Raw genomic sequence first — 25,957 nt, forward strand, 5'->3', positions numbered from 1 at the left:
GTTATGGACCGAAATAGATTCAAGTTTATACCTTGACCTAGCTACTAACATTGGTATTCCGACTGCGGTACTGCGCAGACCGACTTTATTCGAAATTCGAAATATACAACATTCGATACGCGTTTTTTTTAATCGACGTTCAGTGAATAGTTTTTGTGCCAGATACTATGATTATCTGTGAAATTATGTGAATATTGTGTGTGTTGAACTAAAAAGTATAGAAATCGTTTTGAATGCAATAAAAGTGTCTACTAAGCGAATTTCGTGAAATGATATCATATTAAGGATGAATATTTTGAAACATTTAATGTAAACATATTGACACTATGACACTAACAGAATTGCTTCCTGTATCAAGGTTATTCTAATTTTAACCTGTCATTGCAGTCAAATCATTTGAATGTTGTCTCTTTAGTACCAGGAGTCCATGTTTAATTAATTACATAACTTTTAACCCACTACCCCAACTCAAAAAGAGGGCTGTTATAAATGTAATATGTCACTAGAGCTCCCAAAACAGATGAATAAGAACATACCATGTATGAGCTTAATTCTCTTAAATAAAGTCTCATTTAGCCATTTATATGTGTATCATGGTCAAAAATCGTAGGTGCATTCTCAGTTGTGCTGTTTACAATCAAATGTGTCTTTAGGTCCTTAAGTCGATATGGACACAGGGTTTTATTAATTTTTACACACTTGTACAGTGGGCCAAGAAAGTGGTATACTAGTTTTGAAAAAAAATTTCTGCAAGATCTAACGATCGCTAAGGTTGACTTCAAACTTGACACATGGCTAAATAAAATCAACCTTGTTGTCTCATGACGTTCAAACGAACCTCAACTGTAGGGTAGTATAGCTGGTCAAGCAGATCTTGTCAGTAGAAAAAGTACGGCAAGTTTGAAAAATGTAGGTGCGAAGGGATATTGTCTCATAGAAAATTTGCGCCTTTTTCTACTGACCAGATTTGCTTGACCGTCTATAGACCACATTTTTGGCCGACTGTACTTATATTCACTATTATTTATTCGATAATCTTGTATTCTTAATTTGACCCAATTCTTAATATTGAACTTACAATTGAACAAACTGATCTGTGATCCACCATAGAAAGTTTTCACAGCAAGTGTCAATAATTTTACTTTTTAAATCGATTAAATCACAAAATTGTATTGTATTCAATGCCTCACACCAGTCACACCCTTAGAGTTCAATTCATGTCTAAAAAATTAAAATAAGTATGTTGAACAATTATTTGCAAGTTTCTAAATGTGAAATGCATAAGAATGACAGGAAAAAAGTAATTTTTGGACATATAAAAGCGTGCAAACAGTCCAAAAGTACCAGGCTCGCATAACTCGGTAAGAGCTAACGTGAATGATGGCAGTGCGCGGCATGGCGTCGTTCGCGGCGCAGGCGGCGCTGCGCTCGCGCTGGTCGAGTCTCATCGAGTCCACCAGTGTGGACGTGCCTGGCGAGGTCACGGATGGCGTCCGCTCAGTCGTCGGATGGCTAAAACAGGCCTGTTCTTATATATTCTGGCACAGTCACTTTGTCAGTAGAAAAGGGCGGCAATTAAAAAAAAAACAACGGGTGCCGGGAGTGCCGGCAGAAGTGAAAACTCAATGACGTTGTAACAGTTTTTCGATCAGGTCAGGTGTCCGTCTTACGAATCTTACGGTCACGTGACCTGTCGCGAGTTTAGAATTTTTTCCCCATCACAAAAAGTGTACAGCGCCGCTAAAGAAGATTTCAAATGTTGGCGCAAATAGTTGACAACCTATAGAAAATTTGAATTTCGCGCCTTTTCCTACTGACAGGTTGGGTGTGTTTCAGATATATGCTTTTGACGTTACGTTTTCAGCGGCACATTTAGGCTTTTCACGGCACAGAAGTTTTATGTAAAAGCTGTAACAGACGGGCGTACCGGACTGCGACCGAGGCCTGTTCGATCAAGCAACGAACGACACAAGCAATAAGTGAGAACAAGAAAGAGATAGGCTGACCTGTTCGGACCAAAGTCGCGGTCCGGTACGCCCGTCTGTTACAGCTTTAAAATTTGACTTTAAAAATTCCTGGATCCTTCCTTATCATTTGAACCTACTAGATCTTGTACCATCAAGTCATAATAAATTTAAATTGCAGTATTTTGCTACGACAGTGTTCAGTAACTTCTAAAGTAGATTGTATGGTTGGTCCACAAATATTTTTAACATACTTGTAAACTCTTAGCAGTTTGTATCTATATATATCAGAGCACGTGAGGAAAGGCGTGTGTGTGTCTGGTTACGATTGCTACGATGGTTAATTAATAGGCAGTTCGGTGTCCCGACAGCACGCAGATATATGAGCCAGGGTTGTCAAATGCGAATAGGTAATTTTGTTAACAAACATTTAAACACAACAAAATGTATCTGAAACCCTTAAATGGCCCACTGATTAACAGACCGCCGGACGGTACCGGCCTGTTAGTTGTTCGGAACTGTCAAAATTTTGTTCTAACTGACAGGCCGATATCGTCCGGCGGACTGTTAATCAGTGGGCCCCGAATTACAAAATATATATGTTGAATAACTTTATAAAATGACTGATGTAATGAAAACGGGCCAAGTCAAATCTAACCTGCTTTAAGATCTCGCATTTTTTTTAAATAACAGCAATTGTTATAGGTATCCAATAAAGCAAAGAAATAGAGTTTAATACTTGTTTATAATGTTATTTTGTTCCTATAAATACATATTTGGATTTTGCATAGAACTTGGCACTCATTTAGATCTCCATTCTTTTTGCGGTGAACCCCACAGCCAAGCATAATTTTTGTATTGAACTTGGCTCTCCTTTTTTACATTTATGTTTTTGATGGGATGATTGATTACTTCAGAATAATTTATTAAATTAATAGGGAGTATTACAGCAATGTTCCGCCGCCAGAGTACAGCATTAGCACATACTGTACACCATAAAGTAACTTATATATACCTACTATGGGGCTATTCATAAATTACGTCATTTCTAATTAGGGGGGGGGGGGGGTCTGGACATCGGATGATGGTAGTATGACGTAGGAGGAAACGGGGTCATTCAAAGCATGATTTTTGGATGATTTTAGAAGGGGGGGGGGCAAAAATCGACAAAATCGGTGACGTAATTTATGGACAGCCCCTATGCCTTAAACAGTTTTATGATGACCTTCACAGATTATTTAAATAAAAAAATATTAGGAGACATCTTACACAGATCAACCTAGCCCCAAACTAAGCAAAGCTTGTACTATGGGTGCTAGGCGACGATATACATACTTATATACATAGAAAACACCCATGACTCAGGAACAAATATTAGTGTTCATCACACAAATAAATGCCCTTACTGGGATTCGAACCCAGGACCATCGGCTTTGCAGGCAGGGTCACTACCCACTAGGCCAGACCGGTCGTCAATTTGTTACCTATGAATAAATATGACATTGACGCATCAAGGCGGTTTGTTTACAGTTTATAGTAATGGCGCCCCCTGCGCAGATTTTTGCGTAATATTCTCTATTTTAAAATACACATAATACATTTAAAAAAAAATACTGTTTTATAACTATTCCGTGAATTTAATTTTTTTTCCACGTATTTACCAATCAGAACCAGTTACCAACCCTAGCTCCTGAATGGGTGTAAATTGCCGTCTGAGGATGCCGATAACTCGACCTTGACAACCCTATACTATTTCGCACTTGTCAAACGTCCTAAACGTTTTAGACCCTATGTCTGGGTAGTAAGGTTCAATGTTGTGTAGATATTTTTGACCTTGAATACACTGGGGGGCCATATTTCGCACGGTTGCTTATGTATTTTTAGTTGTAGGAATGTTCTGTTTTTAATTTCTATGAATATGTATAGGGTTGCAACGTCCGCAGTTTATGAGGTTATTATCAAATTATACTGAACACCTTTTATTTATTTTTTGTTTTCTTTGGGACAACTAAATTTTTCGGTAGTTTACATCTAGGATGTTTACACAGTACAGTCACCTGCAATAATATGTTACTCTTCGAAGGCCGCAAAAATATGTGACGCGCTCTTATGGCTCTACAAATACGACCTTGTCAGATATTTTTGCGGCTTTTGTTGTGTAACATATTATTGCAGGTGACTTATGGCTAAAGCTTGTAAAACATTTTCTATATGTATTTTAGGTAAATGTGTGATTTAGATTATTTTGGCTCACATTTATATTGTCACGCTACGGAAAATTGGACAAACTGATAATAAAAGTCTCCTGGGTAACTTTTGTAATCTATTTTCCGTTGTGTGACAATACAAGCTGAAGTTTCGTCACGTAATTAAGAAGTTTTAGTTTATTTTATTTGTTAGTTTGTTTTATTTGTTATTAATACAGTATAAATATATTAATTCGAGACACTAGGTCCGTGGGGCGTCGAGACACTAGGTCCGTGGGGTAGGGGGGCTCGGGGGCTCCACAAGGAGCTCAGCAAACGCCTAAGGCAGGCCACAGGTGACCCTCGCGCAGGCAGCTTTTTCGCGCAAAGATTGGCCATAGCAATCCAGCGCGGGAAGGCTGCCTGCGTGATGGGCACCTTATTACCAAGGGCGCAAAATTTTGATAGGTATTTTTATTTTTTTAGCTTTAATTTTAGCTGTAGTTAATTTTAGTTTTATATTCATTTTATGACACTTATACAATAAATGAGTTTCACATCATTTGTTAATTCCTAGGTACTTATGTACAAAAATGTTGATTGTAGATAATTTGTTTTAAGTTTTGTATGTATTATATTATTCCTCTGGCACCTCTTTCGCTTTTGATGTATTCGTATGTCTCTGAAAAACTTAATAAGGAAAACAACCGACTTCAAATAATCTTACTGAATAGTGTTTACACACACTTCACAGTGCACACCCCTTATTTGGAACGCTTTTAATGGGTTACTTAACTTACTTTAAGTGACCCAGGAGACATCAATAAAATAGAGATTCATTTTAGTGTAAATTACAGAAAAATTTCGTTGTTTTTTAAAAATACTACGTCAATCAACGAGGTAGGTACACACACATTATTCGGAACGCTTTCGATGGGTTACTTAACTTACGTTAAGTGACCCAGGAGACATCAACAACAAAAAAATTCATATTAATTATACGGCGACAAGAGTTTCCGTATGTTAGCTCAATTTTTTTAAAGCCGGTTGTAACCTAACTCCTCTAATGCTTGCTGATTTACATTATGTTTTGACAGGCGTCGTTAGAGGTCCGCCAGGTAGGGAGGCGCGCGGTGAGCCAACTCTCTGGCCGCGGCATGGACGATGTGCTCATCATCCACTACAACGATGTGTACAACATTGAACAAACCACCAGTGAGTATGACGTGTTGACAGGCGTCGTTAGAGGTACGCCAGGTAGGGCGGCCGTGAGCCAACTCTCTGGCCGCGGCATGGACGATGTGCTCATCATCCACTACAACGATGTGTACAACATTGAACAAATCACCAGTGAGTATGACATTGTGTTGACAGGCGTCGTTAGAGGTACGCCAGGTAGGGCGGCGGTGAGCCAACTCTCTGGCCGCGGCATGGACGATGTGCTCATCATCCATATGACGACCGGTCTGGCCTAGTGGATAGTGACCCTGCCTGCGAAGCCGATGGTCCTGGGTTCGATTCCCAGAAAGGGCATTTATTTGTATGATGATACAGATATTTGTTCCTGAGTCATGGGTGTTATCTATGTATTTAAGTATTTGTATATTATATATATCGTTGTCTGAGTACCCCACAACACAAGCCTTCTTGAGCTTACTGTGGACTTAGTCAATCTGTGTAAGAATGTCCTATAATATTTATTATTATTATTATTTATTATTATCCACTACAACGATGTGTACAACATTGAACAAACCACCAGTGAGTATGACGTGTTGACAGGCGTCGTTAGAGGTACGCCAGGTAGGGCGGCCGTGAGCCAACTCTCTGGCCGCGGCATGGACGATGTGCTCATCATCCACTACAACGATGTGTACAACATTGAACAAACCACCAGTAAGTATGTGTTACTGGCGTTAGAAGTACACCAAGTCATCATATATGACGCTCCACGGCAAAAGGTACCTTATGGCGGCTGGCGCTTACGTCGCATAGCGGCGCAATAATATTGGAGCGGCGTTGATAATAGCGTAAGCGCCAACCGCCATAAGGTACCTTTAGCCGTGGGACGTCACATATTTCAGCGTCAAAATAGTAATTTTCTTGTATTCCATACTTCGTCGTGTCGATGAAGTGATCGTGTCGTCACGATGATGTACCGTTTAGCAAAGGGCGTTTGGCGCGTGGAGTATACGATTGTTAGACTTTGACTGTAATTTCTGACTTATGGGAAACTTAATCCTAAAAAACCGAACCGACTGATACCATTAATAAAAACTTGTCATATAGCCCACGGGTCAGAAAACTTGAGAAAAGGCGCCAACAGCAGTAGTGATATACTGATGTACAAAAGTGGTGATATACTTTTACGAAGCTCAAACTCTCAAAGAGCCACATATGTTCATTTCAGGGGTCTCTTAAAAAAGAACTCTCAAGTGTTCATTTTTGGCTCACTTGAAGAGCCGCAATTGTACAGTCACGCTCCGTGATTGTTGCGCCATTTAGGGTTCCAGCTAAATTAGACAATCCATAGCGTAAGTATTGAACAACCAATGGGGTCGGCCGGTCGAAGTATTAAGCAGATGGCGCCAGCTTAGCTTGCCCTGTCAATTCCTCGAATTGTGTCAAATTCTTGTTTTTTTAACGAAATTTTATGCCCTGGATGCCAGCCCTTTAAGCCCAATCTCATAGAAAAAGGGGCAAGCTATGATGGCGCCATCTATGCAAACCTTTGACAGTTGCCAACCCCATTTAGCCAGGACCCTAAATGGGTCAACAATCACGGAGCGTGACCGTTTACCGACCTCTGACTGAAGCTATTGTATGTTATTTCAGAAACGGAGCCGGTGGGCGGAGCCCTGCGCTTCAGCACGGCGGTCAAAGCCATGCAGCACTTGAATCCATTGGTGCTGTTCAGTGGAGACGTATTCTCACCTAGCATGCGTAAGTAACTGGCAGAATACCGGGCACAACACCTCGGCTCACCGGGGTCTCTCCCAGAAGTCGTCGGCAACGTCAAGGGTCTGCTAGGCTTCTTGGTAGAGTTGGGTTGGCAAGAATAGTGCCGCCAACCCACCACGCAAATTGGCGCAATTATATGACGTCGAGTTGCGGAAACCAAGCGAGAACCTATAACCTATAAGTAACGGGGTTGTCCAATTTATAATTACTTCCAAAGTTCAAAGCATTCATGTGTTTTCTCGAAATTTTCTGATATTTTTAATATGCTTTCTCAGTGATAAAAACTTTTAAATTTCGTTAAAAAACTTTGTCCTTGCACTTGTATACAGTAGCCATCAGATATATCGGGGCGGCCGTGGTGCTCAAAAATATCTGAACGCGCACTCTAGTGCCTTGACAATAGAGGTGTGTTTAGATATTTGTGAGTGCCTTGGCCGCTCCGACATATTTGATGGCGGCTGTACATGTTACCGAATATTATAATATTTATTTATTTAAACTTTATTGCACAAAATATATACAACAATGTACAAATGGCGTACTTAACGCCCAATGGCATTCTTTACCAGTCAACCATAGGACCAAACACAGATGCCTACAATAGGCCTGATGACAAATTTTGAAATCCCTTGTATTATTGTCGGTACACCTGTATTGGTTCCGAAAAACACAATATTTCAGCTATACACATAAGATTTAACATAGATAATTGCAGTTTATTATAGCTAGTTTAAACTTCGCGCGAAAACGCCACGCGTGCCATTTGTGACGTCATAATTTAGTTGGTGGTAGGGTGGTAGACAATGTTTACATACTTACAGTTACGAATTTCCCTTGAATCCGAATGATATTGTTAATTCAGCACCATATATTACGATTAGGGATGATAAATACATTACAATAATTTATCACAATAACTTATTTTACACAAAAACTCTCACACGGTTGCAGTTTAAAATGAATTATTTAGATACATGTAAATTTTTTACTTTTACTATTTAATTTTTCACTTTTTCTAGTTACGACAGCCAAAATGGCAATGATAGTTCCATTCAGCCAAATAATTAAAAAAGTTTGTTGTTAAAATATCGTATTATTTAGCATTTTATTTAAATAATAACAAATAAATATCTACTTTATATCGTATAATAATATTTTTTGGACGTAATAATGTTTAGTGGCGAAATAATTTTTTTTTTGCACCTTTCGAACTCTTTAGTTAGGACGTATAGATTTCGGTCAATGAGGTTGTCTATGTTGCTCTAAGAAATATGTTATGGATTGATGACGTCACTGTTTAGAACGCTTCTGATTGGCGTTTCAGTAATGATGGCCGATTGGAGAATTTTGCACTTTTATTTTATTGAATATCTTAATAATCCTTCAGTTTATACTGAGATTGGGCTATTTTTTAGAATCATATTAACATATATGTTTCTTTGAAACCATTATTTCCATGATTCTTTGTTACTTGCAACAGGCCTATTGGTGCAGAGAGAGAAGTAAGAGACAGAAGAGAAGAGAAGCAGAGAGAGAAGAGAAGGAAACTATACTTATAAACTACATAAATAAAAACACATAATATTCAGTGGTTTATCGTTGTATATTTTGTCCATGTCCCTTGGGTCACTATTTATAGCCACTGTCGTGTAAAAAGATCACTGTTGAAATTTCTTGCATCATTTGTTACAGTAAGCACATATACCAAGGGAGAACAGATGGTGCCAGTTCTAAACGAAATTGGAACGCATTGTGCTGTTTTTGGAAACCACGATTTTGGTAAGTGATAAAAATCCCCCCTTTTTTACAAGCTTTTATTTAATTTCACCTGTCTGTCTGTCGGTCTGTAATCACATCTTACAAGTTAAATTTGATCCACTTCCGGGTTTCCGACTAAGCTGACATTTTGCATGCATGTATAAATCGGATGACAATGCAATATTATGGTATCATCGAGCTGATCTGATGATGGAGACAGGAGGTGGCCATAGGAACTCTGTGATGAAACAACGCAACCTAATTGTGTAAGGGGTTTTTAGAATTGTCTCGATGAGATTAGTTGTCTTTGTCTGTCGTAAGAAAAGTACAGTCAGTGGTAAAAACTTGTTCATTTCTGTCAAAACTTATTATGAATTTTTATTACCCCTTTTATATTTCACATTTTTATTATAAGTTCAAATTCAAAGGTATTTTCCGTTACAGATTTCGGTCTAGAAGTCCTCTCAGGGCTAGTCGCTCAATGCAACTTCCCCTGGCTGATGTCCAACGTGATAGACAACGAGACAGGCCGTCCCCTGGGTGACGGACGCATCACGCACGCTCTACTGTGCAACGGGCATAAGATCGGACTCATAGGGCTTGTGGAACAGGTGAGGGTGTCCCCTGGCTGATGATAGACAACAAAATCGGCCGTCCCCTGGGCGACGGGCGCATAACTCATGCTTTCCTATGTAACGGGTACACGATCGAGGTTATAGGGCTTGCGGAACTGGTTTTCTCTGAATTCCGCAACCGATTCTCGTGAAAATTTCTGAGCAGATTCGATGATCAATGTTGTTTTTTGTCGATTGTATTCTTAGAAAATTTATGCTAATAATATATATCTAATATATAATATATTTATGGTTGACTGGTAGAGAATGCCTCGAGGCGTTAAATCCGCCATTTGTGCTTTTTTTTGTGTAAATTTGTACAATAAAGTTTTAAATAAATAATAAAATAGTTATTTTATTGTCAGGAGTGGCTGGAGACGCTGGCGACGATAAACCCTGAAGAGGTGACCTTCATAGACTTCCTGCAGGCGGGGGCCAAACTGTCGGAGCAACTCAAACAGGAGGTGAGTTTAAAAACCGGGCAAGTGCGAGTCGTACTCGCGCACGAAGGGTTCCGTACCATAATGCAAAAAAAAACAAAAAAAAAGCAAAAAAAAAACCGTCACCCATCCAAGTACTGACCACGCCCGACGTTGCTTAACTTTGGTCAAAAATCACGTTTGTTGTATGGGAGCCCCATTTAAATCTTTATTTTATTCTGTTTTTAGTATTTGTTGTTATAGCGGCAACAGAAATACATCATCTGTGAAAATTTCAACTGTCTAGCTATCACGGTTCGTGAGATACAGCCTGGTGACAGACAGACGGACAGACGGACGGACAGACAGCGAAGTCTTAGTAATAGGGTCCCGTTTTACCCTTTGGGTACGGAACCCTAAAAACCAATGAGTTTTTCGGAACACGAAATCGGACCGATTGGTTGATCGATCGATACGAAAGAGGACCGATCGTATTCGGAACACTACGCTGCGCGCAAAAACCCGTATTGGTGAGAAGACTGCTAGGCTCAAATGGGACTGGGCCGGTCACGTCTGCCGCATGCATCCAGACAGATGGGCTAGTGTAGCTACCAAGTGGGTGCCAGAAGGGCGCGGACGCGGCAGGCCCAGACGTAGATGGCGGGCGACCTAGACTTCTTTCTCAGTAACTGACCAGAGCAGGCGCTATGTCGGGAGTCGTGGAAGATAAGGGGAGACGCCTTTGCCCAGCAGTGGGACACCATTATAGACCGGCAAAAAAAAATACGAAATATCATGTGATATTTACCAGTTGCTTTTCGGTGAAGGAAAACATCGTGAGGAAACCGGACTAATCCCAATAAGGCCTAGTTAGCTGCTCTGGCTGGAAGGTCCGATGGCGGTCGCTTTCGTAAGAACTAGTGCTTACGCCAATTCTCGGGATTAGTTGCCAAGCGGACCCCAGGCTCCCATGAGCCTGATGAGCCGTGGCAGAATGCCGGGATAACGCGAGGAAGAAGAAGAAAGGGTGAAAGTATTTTTTTTTGTCACAGGGTTGCGAGTACGTGATAGCCCTCACACACATGCGGACCCCGAATGATATAAAACTGGCTGAGGGCAACACGGAGATAGACCTCATACTGGGCGGGCACGACCACGTTTATGAGGTCATTGAGGTAAGGTAACAGGGTATTAGAGTTAGGCCGTAAAAAGTCTGCAGCGATTTTCATAGCCCACGCAGTGCAAGTGTCATTTTAAACGTCAAACTTCTATGCAATTATGACGTATAAATAACACTTACACTGCGTGGGCTATCAAATCCGCTGCAGACTTTTATTGGTGCGACTATATAGTAGTAGACCCTATAATGGACGTGGAACCAGTAATGGGACAAAAAAACATAATTCCTCTAAAATAAGTATCTAAAAGTAGTTTATAAACACTGGCTGTATATTATTATAAATAAGAGTCCTAGAGCTGTTTCAGTTTGAAGTTTCATTAAATTTGGTTGCTTTTTAAGAAATTGGCGTCAACCCAAAAGTTGTCGTGTCACTGAAAAAAAATACCACTACGAATTCTTAACAACTTCGCTAAGAGAGGTGAGTTAATTTATTAAATTTTAATTAATTAATACTTGATGAAAACTAGAATATGTTTTGTTAATTGCATTTACCATAAGATAAGGTATACAACACACTATGTTGTGACTCCACAGATGTAAAAAAATAGTGGTATTTGGCCCAATCCCATTATAGGAGCTGTAAAACTGCGTACCTCCTATGATGGGGCAATTGACAGAATGATGCTTGCCATGCCATAATTTCATGTTTAATCAATACAGAAGTAAAATGTAGTTACGAAATATGTCAATCAGGAGGTATTCTCGGACTTCGGATAAATTAATATCGTTTTTCTAAACTTTTATTTAACTTGCCCTGTTAGTTAGTGTGGGTCCAATCTTGGTAGCTGAATTTGAGCCACTTTTCGATTTCCGATTCAGTTGAAATTTTGTGTAAGTATGTAATTAAGTAAGCAAATCGAATGATAATGCAATATTATGATAACATGGACCTAATCTGATGATGGAGACAGGAGGTGGCCGTGGGACCTTTATCGCAATTAACCCTAACTAATTGTGTTTGGGTATATTAGAATTGTCTCGATGGATCTAATACAATAATAATTGGCTGTGGAAAGAAAAATACATTCAACGATAAAAGCTTATACCAAAAATTGTTTTTTTTTGCCGTAACTTATTCCCCATTTCAATATTTTATACTGATAGAGCAATGTCCATTATAGGGGGCCCATTACTGGGTTCACGTCCATTACCGGGGGCCCATTACTGGAGCTTTGGTGTCCATGACTGGAGAAAAAAAGCATAGTTTTAATTTGTTAAATGTGTGGAAACTAATTGCAGTATCTTTGGTACAACACGCCTAAAACATGAAAGACGGATAGGACTTTCATCTTTTAACACGCTAAGCGGTAGACCATAAGGGAAATATCATAAATACTCCAAATTTCCTCTTAAATGTCTCATGACTGGTGCTGTTACTATATACTGTATTTAAAATAAATTATTTTACACCATGGATGAAATAAAGCACCAGATAATTATTAGAAAAACACAGATAGGAGTTATTTTTAAACACAAGTTCTATATAATAAATCAGATAGAAATATAAAAAGTAGGTGAGTTGACCGTGACGTCACGAGGTAACGCTTCATATAAATTCCATATTAGCAAATAGTTTTGAACAGTTCTAAAAAAGTAACTGATTTGACTAGTAGGAAAATACCCTATTAAGCTTTTTAGAAGCTTTTATTTTCGGGGCGACACTCCTCCTTTCGGGTATTCTCGGCTCCGTTCGGCTCAGCATTGCTCCGAGCAATTATTAGGGTTGGCACCACTTGACGTCCCTTTGCGTGCACGACCACAGATAAGATAATCACTTGAATTTTGACAACCCTAAATAGCCGAAAGGGATAGTGCCATATATTAGAAAACGACATCATGATTAGTCCCTGAATCGCTGCCAAACTTCGGTTTTGTAGGAAGTGTCCTTTCTACAGTGTGGAAAGATAAGTCGGGCCCTGGAGGGAAACTACCTTAAATCCTTAAGCTGGCTCATGTTACTTAAAGGAGACATTCCTTTATTTTTAAAAAGAAACAAAACTGCATTCAAAGATTTTCTAAAACTCGCTTGTCTCGCCCGAGACTCGAACCGACAATAAATCCAAAGAATAAAAACTCGCAATTTTATTCTACTAGTCGATACAGTTGTTAATGATAACATTTCTCCAAGAAACATTAGGTCTTACACTCGTCTGTCGTACAAAATATCCCTAAAATCTAATATTTAGTACTCAAGATTTTTTTAGACAAGCCAAATTGAAGAAAAAAATAAAAATGCTTTAAATGCAGTTTTGTTTCTTTTTAAAAATAAATGAATGTCTCCTTTAAGTAAAATGAGCCAGCTTAAGGATTTAAGGTAGTTTCCCTCCAGGGCCCGACTTATCTTTCCACCCTGTATACGGTAGTACTATTATTTATTCTGTGTATCAAGTTAACATTTGCTATAAATGTACCGATGGTCAAACCAATTTGTCAGTCAGGAAGAACCAGGAAAACTATACACATCCTTTTCTTTTGGGTGCTAGTACTAGTGCAAGACAAAGATAGTATGATTCATGACAAACTATAACTTATTTCTCACTACATCAGGTAAACAACAAATACATAGTAAAGAGCGGGACAGATTTCCGCCAGTTCTCTAAGATCAACATAAGCTTCGGGCCCGATTCGACCCGTGTCGACATCGCCGACGTCCATGTCACCAGCGCGTTCGCCGAGGACCCTGTGCTTAAGGCCAAGACCGACAAATACTCTGGTAAGTATTCCCTTCAGTCAAATTAAATTGTTTCACAGCTTTCGTGAAATAAAATTTACTAAAATAACAAGATTTTTAAATCAACAAAAGCTTATTAAATTAAAACTGTTGTCATAGTAACAAATAACCTATCTGACTGGTTAGCACACAAATCTATTGGAAAATATGGCCTGATAAAAATCACGTTATGTTGTTATGTGTTTTAATCACAACCGACAAGTTATATGGATATAGTAGATTGTTAACCAAGGGTGGAAAGTGAACCATTTCACCCGAGATATTTTGGCGCTCGAACGAAGAGAGAGCGCCGATAGTTCGAGGGTGAGATGGTTACTTTTACCCGAGTTAAACACTCTACTTTTCATTTCGACTATGAGGAAAGTTAAACACGAGAAATGTAGGTTTATTATTGGTAAGTATAATTCTTTAGAACAAATTATGAACAGATTTATAGGTAAACCACATAACTTTAAGTCACTCGGATCACTTGAAAATGTAAACGGCGCCAATTTCAGCCATGCGGAAGCTGATATGAGAGCTTATAATATGGCATATATTGCTGTTAGCCGTTGCTCGAAGTAAAAATTAAAAAAAAAAATACTTTCCACCCTAGGGTGGGAAATGCAATTTTCCACCCGGTTATCTGCCTATGAAAGGTAAACTTTCCGAACAGGAGAGATGAAAAAGATAATGCGTTCGTGTTTAATTTCTCCCGAGACAATGTGACACAATACTTATATTTGAGAACAAATGCGCCTACATAATTATTAATTTACCTATCGCTACACCTTATAAAACAAAGTACCCTGTCGCGTCTGTCTGTATGTATGTTCGCGATAAACTCAAAAGCTACTGAACGGATTTTCATGCGGTTTTTCACTTATCAATAGAGTGATTCTTGAGGAAGGTGTATAATTTGTTAAGGTTTTGTGTAAAGGCTCCTCTTCACGTTGGGCCAACGCCAACGAGGGACGCATTTATGCGTTAGAGGGAGCAAGTGATATTGCTATCTCATTCTACCGCATGGCTGCGTCCCTCGTTGGCGCTGGCGTTGGCCCAACGTGAAGAGGAGCCTTAAGGTTTAGTGTTGTGGTAACTCACTCGTATTATCTTTCTCTCAGTGTAACGTTTTATTATACTTCGTTTTTTTTTGCATTAGAAATTAGGTAAACAATCTTGATGTGTATTTTAATTGAAAAACACGTTTTAAAAATAAGTCACGGCAAATATGTAACAATTATGAATCTAATACGATCATTTATATTCTTCTGCTTTCATAAGTAATAGATTTGATTTTTAAAAAGCGTTTTTCAATTAAACGACATGTCAAGATCGCTTACCTTCTTGCAAGTTCTTTCTAATGCTAAAAAAAACGAACTATAGAGATCCATTTAATAATACGGTTTCAATTTATTGGTATTTATCACGCATTAAATATGTTACATAGGTTAGATATAATTTGGGCATTTCCGTTTGAAGTTGTACCCCCAACTTGCATTTTAGATTTTGGAATTTCTATATTATTTCCACTCAGAATCACGAGCTCTCTCTCTCTCGATCTTAATACTGTACAAAAAAATCTACAAAGATCTAATGTACAAAAAAAACCGGCCAAGTGCGAGTCGGACTCGCGCAGGAAGGGTTCCGTACCATAATGCAAAAAAAAACAAAAAAAGCAAAAAAAAAAAACGGTCACCCATCCAAGTACTGACCACTCCCGACGTTGCTTAACTTTGGTCAAATATCACGTTTGTCGTATGGGAGCCCCATTTAAATCTTTATTTTATTCTGTTTTTTTAGTATTTGTTGTTATAGCGGCAACAGAAATACATCATCTGTGAAAATTTCAACTGTCTAGCTATCACGGTTCGTGAGATACAGCCTGGTGACAGACGGACGGACGGACGGACGGACAGCGAAGTCTTAGTAATAGGGTCCCGTTTTACCCTTTGGGTACGGAACCCTAAAAAGTGTCCCCAAAGGTTGTATTGAAAACCGTAACCAAACGGACCAAACGTTTTGGGGACATGTTTTTTCTCAGTAAAAATGGAAAATGCTCGTGTATCTGAGTAGAATAAAAAATCCCAATTATATAACACAAAAAAATTTGGTACAACTTTAATTAGAAATGCCCATTTACCAACTTTGAAAAACAAGGACGCTTTTAACTTAGGGCCCCCCCACATCTGGCGTTTTTCTAGCGTCGGCGTCTGTCGGCGTCGGTCCAGCGCTATGGAAAATGACGTCGCTGCGCAGTTGCGTCAATGCTGCGTCGACGTTGCGTCGACGTCGGCCATAGAATTGTAGACGCCGACGCTCGAAAGACGCCAGATGTGGGGGGGGGGGGGCCTTAAAAGTAATCTTTTAGGGTTCCGTACCCAAAGGGTAAAACGGGACCCTATTACTAAGACTTCGCTGTCCGTCCGTCCGTCCATCCGTCCGTCCGTCCGTCCGTCCGTCCGTCTGTCACCAGGCTGTATCTCACGAACCGTGATAGCTAGACAGTTGAAATTTTCACAGATGATGTATTTCTGTTGCCGCTATAACAACAAATACTAAAAACAGAATAAAATAAAGATTTAAGTCGGGCTCCCATACAGCAAACGTGATTTTTGACCAAAGTTAAGCAACGTCGGGCGTGGTCAGTACTTGGATGGGTGACCGTTTTCTTTTTGCATTTTTTCCGTTTTTTTTTTGCTTTATGGTACGGAACCCTTCGTGCGCGAGTCCGACTCGCACTTGCCCGGTTTTTTTGTATTTAATTTCTTTAATAATACTTTGAATCCCGCAGCAATGATAGAGGGCAAGATGGACGAAGTTCTGGGCAAGTTCTGCGTGCCTCTAGAAGGAAGGTTCTCGTGTATCCGACGGCAGGAGTGCAACCTCGGCAACTGGGTCTGCGATGTGCTGCTCGCGGCCACAGGAGCTGACTTAGTGCTGCTCAACTCGGGCACTTTTAGATCTGATCAGGTATATTTGCGTGGATCAAGTTTTAGAACACTGATTTCGTGTCCCTAGCAAAGAATAACCGATTTTTCAAAAACCATGTTGATTTTTTGTCATTTTTCATTTACACGGTAACGCAGCAGAAAATAGGCAAAAATTGTGTGTCTCTGATTTTTGTATGGGAAAACTTTTTCTGCCGCGTTACCGTACAAAAAGTAACTTTTATCTGATCAAGTTGTTAATTTTAATGTGTTAATTAAATACTTATGGATCTAATAATGCTCGTGTAAACAGAAAAGTAAAAAAATCAACATGGTTTTTGAAAAATCGATTTAACTTTGCTAGGGTGTCTAGGGACATGAAATCAAACGTTTCAAACGTTGATTCACCCATTTAATTTTAAGTACATATTTAACTTTTTTAACAATTTAATAAAACATTTATCACTTACACCGAAAAACCGGGGTATGTTACTAAAAGTTTTTCTTCCCCTAGGTGCACCCGGCCGGTGACTTCACCCTGAGAGACCTGGGGTCCATCATCCCTATGCGGGACCCTCTAGTTGTGGTGGAGGCGACGGGGGCCGTCATACTGCAAGCCTTAGAGAACTCAGTCAGCCAGTACCCGAGCCTCGAGGGACGGTTTCCACAAGTAAGTTAGTTGTCCCGCCCTGTAGGTGCACCCGCTATAACAACAAATAAAATAAATATTAAACAGGGGCTCCCATACTACAAACGTGATATTTTTACCGTTTTGTGCGTAAGCACGGAACCCTTCGTGCGCGAGTCCGACTGGCACTTGGCCGGTTTTTTAATTTTCGAGCATCTCAAAACTTATCGAGTCGTACGTACTACGTATTTTTGAAGTGAAAACTTCTTTAGTGGCGCTGTGCACTTTTTGTGATGGAGAAAAAAATGTTAAACTCGCGACAGGTCACGTGACTAAGATTCGTAAGACGGACACGTGACCTGATCGAAAAACTGTTACAATGTCATTGAGTTTTCACTTCTGCCGGCACTCCTGGAGTGCAACCCGTTGTTTTTTTTATTTGTATATTGTTGTATTTTTATTTGTATATTGTGTTGCGTGTCGTGTCGTTACATGTTACATCCTGTGTTGCAGGTTGCCGGCATATCGTTCGCGTTCGACCCCACCAAGCCCCCCGGCGCCCGCGTCGCCGAGCAAGTCGTTAAGATCGGGGACGAATACTTGCAGAGGGAACAGCGATACAGACTGGCTGTTAAAGATTACTTATATAGAGGAAATGATGGATTTAACATGCTGCCGGGCTGTAGATTACTGGTAAGACTTTTATGACTTAAGACTAAGGGTCGGTTGCACAAAACTGTTCGTATCGTTAAAGAGTTCGCTAAATTTTTATGTATGGAAAGATTCATAGTGAAGCGCCGGGGCTGACGTTAATCGTCTGTCAAATGTGGTTGGTGCAACTGGCCCTGATTATTTATGATCGGAGACGAATACTTGCAGAGGGAACAACGATATAGACTCGCTGTCAAAGACTACCTGTATAGAGGAAATGATGGCTTTAACATGCTGCCGGGCTGTAGGCTACTGGTAAGACTTTTATGACTGAAGACGAATTATTTATGATCGGAGACGAATACTTGTAGAGAACAGCGATACAGGGGAAATTATCGCTTTAACATGCTGCCCGGCTGTAGATTACTGGTAAGACTTTTATGACTTAAGACGAATTATTTATGATCGGAGACGAATACTTGTAGAGTACAGCGATACAGGGGAAATGATGGCTTTAACATGCTGCCGGGCTGTAGATTACTGGTAAGACTTTTATGACTTAAGACGAATTATTTATGATAGGAGACGAATACTCGCAGAGGGCACAGCGATACAGACTACTTGTACAGGGGAAATGATGGGTTTAACATGCTGCCGGGCTGTAGGCTACTGGTAAGACTTTTATGACTGAAGACGAATTATTTATAATCGGAGACGAATACTCGCAGAGAACAGCGATACAGACTGGCTGTTAAAGACTACTTGTACAGGGGAAATGATGGGTTTAACATGCTGCCCGGATGTAGGCTACTGGTAAGACTTTTAGCTAGCGAATTTAAGAATGGTCGTCCTACAACGCGTAGTACTAAAGCGTGTTGTGGAGGGGAGAAGGCTATGCGACCGAGCCTAGTTTAATGCGTTAGATCACGGCTCTCCAAACCCCGGCCTCGAAGCGCTCCCCGGCCCGCGGGAGCCAGGCTCCAGGGATTCACCCCTAACAGCAGCAATCAGGTTTCTAAACTTTGAGGTCTTTTATTTTTTTATTCTTTTTCTTTTTTGTATGTCCAAATTATTGTGATAAATTGTTCATATTTCATTTATTTTGACTAGACTTTGTTATAAGCTTCAGCAATTGTTGGCAGGTGTCAGAAGACTTGTGCCCGGAGATCGGGCTGGCGGTGCAGAACCACTTCGCGGCCATAAATGTGCGCTCCGGGCGAGCGAGGGCTTCTAAGCATCGCCAGTCGCTTGTCACTCTCAGTCGCAGGTACATATAAACTTACTTTTAATATCGTTGGGTGACAAGCAAAAGTCACTATCTAACACCATTGAAATTATTGGACAATAAACCGTGTTGCAAGTGTAATAAAGTGCATTGTTACTTTAATTTTTTGATAGTACTTAGTGACTTTTGCTTGTCACCCGACTATATTAAAGACTAATAGATGTCTTATTTAAGCTTTAAATGTGCGCTCCGGCTGAGCGAGGGCTTCTAAGCATCGCCAGTCGCTGGTCACTCTCAGTCGCAGGTACATATAAAGTTACTTTTAATATTAAAGTCTACTAGAAGTCTTATTTTAGCTTTAAATGAGCGTTCGGGCCGAGCGAGGGCTTCTAAGCATCGCCATTTACAGTCACTCAGCCGCAGGTACGTCGAGAATGTATTTTTTAAATTAAATAATACTAGACGTCTTATGTCAGGTAAATATGTGCGCTTCGGACGAGTGAGGGCTTCTAATCATGGTTAATGTGTGAATTAAGGGAATGAGAAGGAATATATTTAAAAACTGACAGAGTAACCACCTAGTGTACGTACAATCAAGATTATTGTTACTTAAAAAAAAAAAAAATTACTTAATAGTTCAGTTTACGTTCTACCGCTGGGCACAGGCCTCCTTTCGAGCGCGACGCTAGCTCAATGCGGGTTGGAGACTTCACATATACCTTTGAATTTCTTCGCAGATGTATGCAGGTTTTCTCACGATGTTTTCCTTCACCGAAAAGCTAGTTGTAAATATCAAATGATATCTCGTACGTAAGTCCCGAACAACTCATCGGTACGAGCCGGGATTTGAACCCGCGACCTCCGGATTGAAAGTCGGGCGTCATGTCCACTCGGCCACCACCGCTTCCACATTTTTAATAATAGTACATTATTGCAGAGGCCGGGAAAGGGCAATTCGTGGATGAGTTTCGATTTTGTCGGACGACGCGAAGCGGAGTCCGACAAAGAAGACGAATCCACGAATTGCTATTCCTGCCGAGGCATATATAGTGCTTTTCTCCAAACATGCGAGGAAATAAGCTAAAATAATTATTATTTAACCATCAAGCATCACTCAAATCAAACCTTCACATCCAAAATGTCAATAACAATTTCCCTCTTTAATTAATTTTTAAAAGTTAAAGTTACAAACTTATTCTGCCATTCAGTATTCGTTCATTCAATATAATTGTGCAATATAGTTGGTCAAACCAACTTTTCAGTCAGTAAGAACCAGGAAAACTATACCCATCCTTTTCTTTTGGGTGCTAGTACTAGTGTAAGACAAAGATAGTATGATTCTCTTTGTCTATGTTTGAAATGAGAAAGTCCTTTGACAAACTATGTAAGCTTTATGAACACGGATGAGATTTAAAAAAAATATAAAAATAATCTTTGATTTTATTAAGCAGTATTCGCACGATCATACACGTGAAATCATAGCTGATCGGGTCGTGTAGAAGCGGCTCACGTTTGCGTTTGCGTTTTTTATTATTAAAAAGTAAAAAACACTACAGTAATAAGTTATTACTGTAGTGTTTTTTTTCTTCCCGTCCGCTAGAACAGGACAGCGATAGTTTGATGTTTTTTAATTAGAGTTTGACATTAACGAAGAACTTCCCGTAGTATTTTTGCTACAGTAAGGTGAACATTTCCGAGCATATTGGAGAAAATAAATATTATCCTATCTTATATTGTGCCTGCAGACACAGCCTGGTGAAGATGCTGGATGTGTCGGAGCTGGACGGGCCGCCGCCGCTGCGCCGCGCCTCCTCCGCGGCCGAGCCCCCGCCGCACCCGCACCCGCACCACCGGTACACACCCACCCCCTTACCATCCATACTATACAGGGTGGAAAAATCTAGTGCCACATGGATGGCGACTACCTTAAATATTGTGAATAGCACATTCTGTGTAAAGGAGACTTTCCTTTGTTATTAAAAACAATAAATTCTGCATTTAAAGATTTATGAAAAATCGCTCGCCTCGGTCGGGACTCGAACCGGTCAAATGTGACAAAAAATAACGTGCCGTATTTTATGATGCAGATTGAAAGGTTTACTGATAAGGTTCATTTTTCTCTAAATAACAAATACGATCAGAATAACGGAAGGCCATGAAAACTAACAATTACCTTTTAAATTTGATATTTTGTTTAGCAATAGAGCATATTATGCTTAACATTATTGCCATTAGATTTTATCCAGGCGCTATACTTTAACTGCTGGAACTAATTCCACGCAGACGAAGTCGCGGGCAAAAGCATCAGTTTCCTTACCAAAATGCGAGTTAATATATCTATATTTTTATGTATAACTGTTACTGTACTGTTATGTGTTCTGAACTGAGGAATGGAATTCCTTGCCGGCGTCTATATTTCCGTGTTCTTATGTATGTATGTATGTATAAACTCTTTATTGTACAAAACACAAAACACAAATTTATGGCACAGGACCCTTATAACCCGGCAACCTTCAAATCAAAAGTGAACAGGCACCTTCTGGGCGAGCTCGCTCCATCGTAGGCCACGTCTACGCCCGGCTAGTCTGTGGCCATGAGTAAGCCCATTCATAATAAAAAAAACACAATTTTTTTTGGTATGTATACTCGTAGAATTGAATTGTGTTTTAATATAATGTCAGGTTGACTCGGCGCGCGTCGCTCGACGACCTGGAGCAGCAGTCGTGCGAGCTGGCGCCCAAAGTGGAGAACCGGATCATACTGATCGACAAACCAGAGGTAAACATATACAGGGTGATTCAGGAGACGTGAACAGGATTAAACACTGCGCGTATCGTAAATTATATGCAACCGTTTCGTAACAGTATTAGTGAGGTTAACGTTAATTATCTAGTCGTGTTGAAAAAAAAAGTTATTAATTTATTTACGACAAGCGTGGTCACCCTTTAATTAGAATACTAAACTACTACTGGAATCAGTTATGTAACGCTGCCATACATGACCCAAAAAATTTTTATTAAGCTATGAGCTTCATCACATCTGATATTTGAGTAATTCTAAGCATTTCTAGCCTGGGGTGGGGGGGAAGGTGGGGTACAAAGACGGCCGCCACCCGTCATCTTTAAAAAAAAACTATTCTGATCCTGGTGGGTACTAGGGCAAGTTTGGTATCATTTTCGTATAGACCAAAGACGTAGAATTCATTGCTGATATTTGTTTTTTTCAGTTTCATAGTAATTTTACAAGAAAAACGTAAAAAGGTGAAAAATTTGGTTGGAGATTTTTGCTACGCGGAGCCGAAACTACAAAAGATAAAAAGTTGAAATTTGCACACTAGATTACATTTATAAAGTGTACAAGAGATAAGAAGCGATTTTGAGAAATTCAACCCCTAAGGGGGTTAAAAAGGGGATGAAAGTTTGTATGGGGTTCAAGTTTAATTTTAAGCTAGGAATTTGAAACTTCGTAAAACGATATATTATTAAAATAAAAGAAAACTAATTTCAGCGTTTTTGAAAATTCATCCCCTAAGGTGGTGAAAAAGGGGTTGAAAGTTTGTATGGATATCAAAAAAAATTACGAACGCGGGACTCGAATCTTTGTATTTGGGGATATTATTAAAAGACAGGAAAAGTAATTTCAGCGTTTTGTAAAATTCATCCCCTAACAGGGTTAAAAAGGGGTTGAAAGTTTGAATCCATTACAAATCCGAGTAGACACCCATTTCTTATTGCCTCCCAGGCTTGAAATGCTTAGAATTACTCAAGGAACATATGTGATGAAGCTCATAGCTTAATAAAAAAAATTTGGGTCAACTTTATAACTGCTTCCGCTATACCGATATTCTGTGTCAAATTGAATGTCATCACGGTCTGGTTACTTTTGAAAACTCGTAAGTATCTCACTCAAATTTGACAGTTTGTTTTCTTCCTAATCAAAATGCTGTCATTACGGTTAAAGAGGTTTTATGTTTATTAATTAGGTCCTGTAGGGTAATTACGATTGTAGACAATTAAATTTGCCCTCATCAAAAAGTAAAAATATAGGAAAAAGTATGGTTGTCTCACCTAAATATGATGGTGATCGATCAATTATCAGTTACTGAGTGTGCAGGATTACTCTTGCTCACGTCTCATGAATCACCCTGTATATATATGTATATCATCATCATCATCATTTCAGCCTATTTACGTCCCACTGCTGAGCACAGGCCTCCTCTCATGCGCGAGAGGGCTTGGGCTATAGTCCCCACGCTAGCCCAATGCGGATTGGGGACTTTACATACACCTATGAATTTCTTCGCAGATGTATGCAGGTTTCCTCACGATGTTTTCCTTCACCGAAAAGCTAGTGGTAAATATCAAATGATATTTCGTACATAAGTTCCGAAAAACTCATTGGTACGAGCCAGGATTTGAACCCGCGACCTCCGGATTGAAATATAGTATCCGGGAAATCGACCTTTGCTGAAACATATAAACACTCAAAAAAGCGTTTTCTCAGAGATAAGACCTAGCTAGAAAGATTTATCGCCCCAAAAAACTCCCATATAGCTTTCATCGAAATCTATAGAGCCGTTACGTTCGAAGTGTGTGTGTTACGTTTGTAATGTAAGGTAATATTGTCCGCAGACTCTACAGGCGCTGGTCGCGGAGCGCGCTCGCTGGGAGGCCGACACCGTCATCGCGGAGGTCGACGATGAAAACTCGCCTTAAACACGCGATCAATCGACTAGAGTCACACCGTAAAAAGTCTGCAGCGATTTTGATAGCCCACGCAGTGCAAGTGTCATTTTAAACGTCAAACTTCTATGAAATTATGACGTTTACATAACACTTACACTGCGTGGGCTATCAAATCTGCTGACGACTGTTATTGGTGCGACTATGCAAACTAACCGCTTCAATCAATCGACTATACTGCAAAACGTAATACAAGACCAAAGAAAGTAAGAAAATGTTGCCACTTTTTACTAGCGAATCTTGTATTTATGTAAAAATAAGTACTTTTTTAAATCGTAGGAGTAAAATTACTGATAAATAAATTTTCTTCGCGTGATTATTTATCAAAATGAATTTACTATTTTACAAACAAATTATTGCAGTGGCAATATTGTCTTACTTTTTTTGGTCTTGAATTACGTTTTGCAGTCTAATCGATTCAATCTGTCACTGTCAATCGCGATTAATTTTAAGTTTTTTTTATTCAATAACTGGGTAATGGGGAATATTACGCAAAACTCTGCGTAGGGGGCGCCACAGCCAACAAACAGGCATACGGCTCGCCCGATAGTAACCGTAGCCAGGCGTGACTCACTCCGCGATTCCGTCGCTTTGCTACAGGTAGCTAAAAGTGCATCCGTTCCTACCCCAATTTTGGGGTTTGCCATAAGCCGCGCGTGGCGCTGTCGCCACCTAGCGGCCATATCTGTGCTGATCGTAACAGACGCGTTTTGTTAGAGATTGAGTCTTCTGTACCTAGTAATATTATTTATTCTGTGCCGTAGCCCATGAATGCCTGTGACGTCAGCAACAGTGATGTTTTACAATTGTCGCACCTGTCACCCATGTGAAATTGAGGCCAGGGGTCTACCGTGACACAAGAAAATCGAAATTTGGTTATCTAACCTATAGCACTCTTGCATATTCGAGCGATAAAGAAGCCGATAACTAAATTTCGATTTTCGCGTTTACCGGTACTTAGGCCCTTGTTAACAAACCGCCTTGATGCATCAATGTCATATTGTATTGCCTGTAAAAACTTGTCAAAAACAGTTTAAGGCACAATATCTATAAGTTAGTCTATGCCATAGAGCTAGTAAACCATAGAGTCTATGGTTTACTATTTATAGCTAGCTTAGTGCTGCACTCTGGCGGCAGAACATTGCAGTAATACCCCCTATTTGGTCATGTCTGTATGGTAAGTTATGAAAAATAAAGGTATTAATTTGATAGTTACCAAATCATATCACACAAAGTGTATTTTTTAATAGATGTTTATTAATTATTATGAACAGTATGCGAGTCTGTCTACCTCAGAACAAGTATTCATGCTCATTCAAAAAGACAACGTGATATTATATTATATTTGCGCTTTTTATATTATTTTTTATTGTTATTACCTACTTTACATCGACTTAATAATAGGTACAGTCCACTGTAAAAATATGGGTTTAGCCAACTTATAATAGTACATTGTGCAACATGGGGCGTAAGTTGAATATTGCAAACGAGAGTAAGTTAAATCGCGATGGCTTGCCGGAGTGATTTATAGACTCGAGTTTGCAATATTATTACGCCCCGAGTTACACACAATGTTTCTCGTCACACTTGCGATACAAAAATTAAGTATAAACTGTTAATTATGGCACTAGAAATTTCATAACTCCCTAGGGAGAATGCTTTTTATAACTCCCGCTAAACCTGCGTGCAATCCCACATTTACTGAGTGAGTGTGATGAAAAAAATATATGTCCCATAGTTCTTAATTCGCAGACATAAGGAGCCATGGGACATATTTATGAGATGATTTGTACACCCATATTTTTACTGTTTACTGTAGAGTCAGCAGCAGAAGTTGCTAAGCGGGCGAGGTGTTCAAAATGATCTTGACGCGACTTTATTGTTAAGAGAATAAGAGCGTCAAGGTAATTTTGAACACCTCGCCCGCTTAGCAACTTCTGCTGCCGACTGTATTATAATAAAATAGAAGATTAAGTGTAAATGAAATTT

General features: G+C 39.7%; 2 protein-coding genes across 2 annotated transcripts in view; both read left to right on the forward strand.

Moving 5' to 3' along the window:
• LOC134673873 (uncharacterized) overlaps positions 1–25,957 on the forward strand; it is a 244,826-nt gene that overhangs the window by 86,287 nt on the left and 132,582 nt on the right. The window lies entirely within an intron of this gene.
• LOC134673902 (snake venom 5'-nucleotidase) lies at positions 1,310–23,960 on the forward strand. The gene is made up of 15 exons (XM_063531955.1): positions 1,310–1,521; positions 5,248–5,365; positions 6,986–7,093; positions 8,804–8,890; positions 9,314–9,480; positions 9,849–9,947; positions 10,955–11,077; positions 13,630–13,795; positions 16,587–16,765; positions 17,237–17,392; positions 17,864–18,043; positions 19,144–19,268; positions 20,972–21,079; positions 21,908–22,004; positions 23,858–23,960. The coding sequence occupies exons 1-15, from the start codon at positions 1,378–1,380 to the stop codon at positions 23,939–23,941; spliced, it is 1,941 nt and encodes a 646-aa protein (XP_063388025.1). The 5' UTR covers positions 1,310–1,377; the 3' UTR covers positions 23,942–23,960.

This window comes from Cydia fagiglandana, chromosome 19 (assembly GCF_963556715.1).
Source record: "Cydia fagiglandana chromosome 19, ilCydFagi1.1, whole genome shotgun sequence".
NCBI classification, from domain to species: Eukaryota; Metazoa; Arthropoda; class Insecta; order Lepidoptera; family Tortricidae; genus Cydia; species Cydia fagiglandana.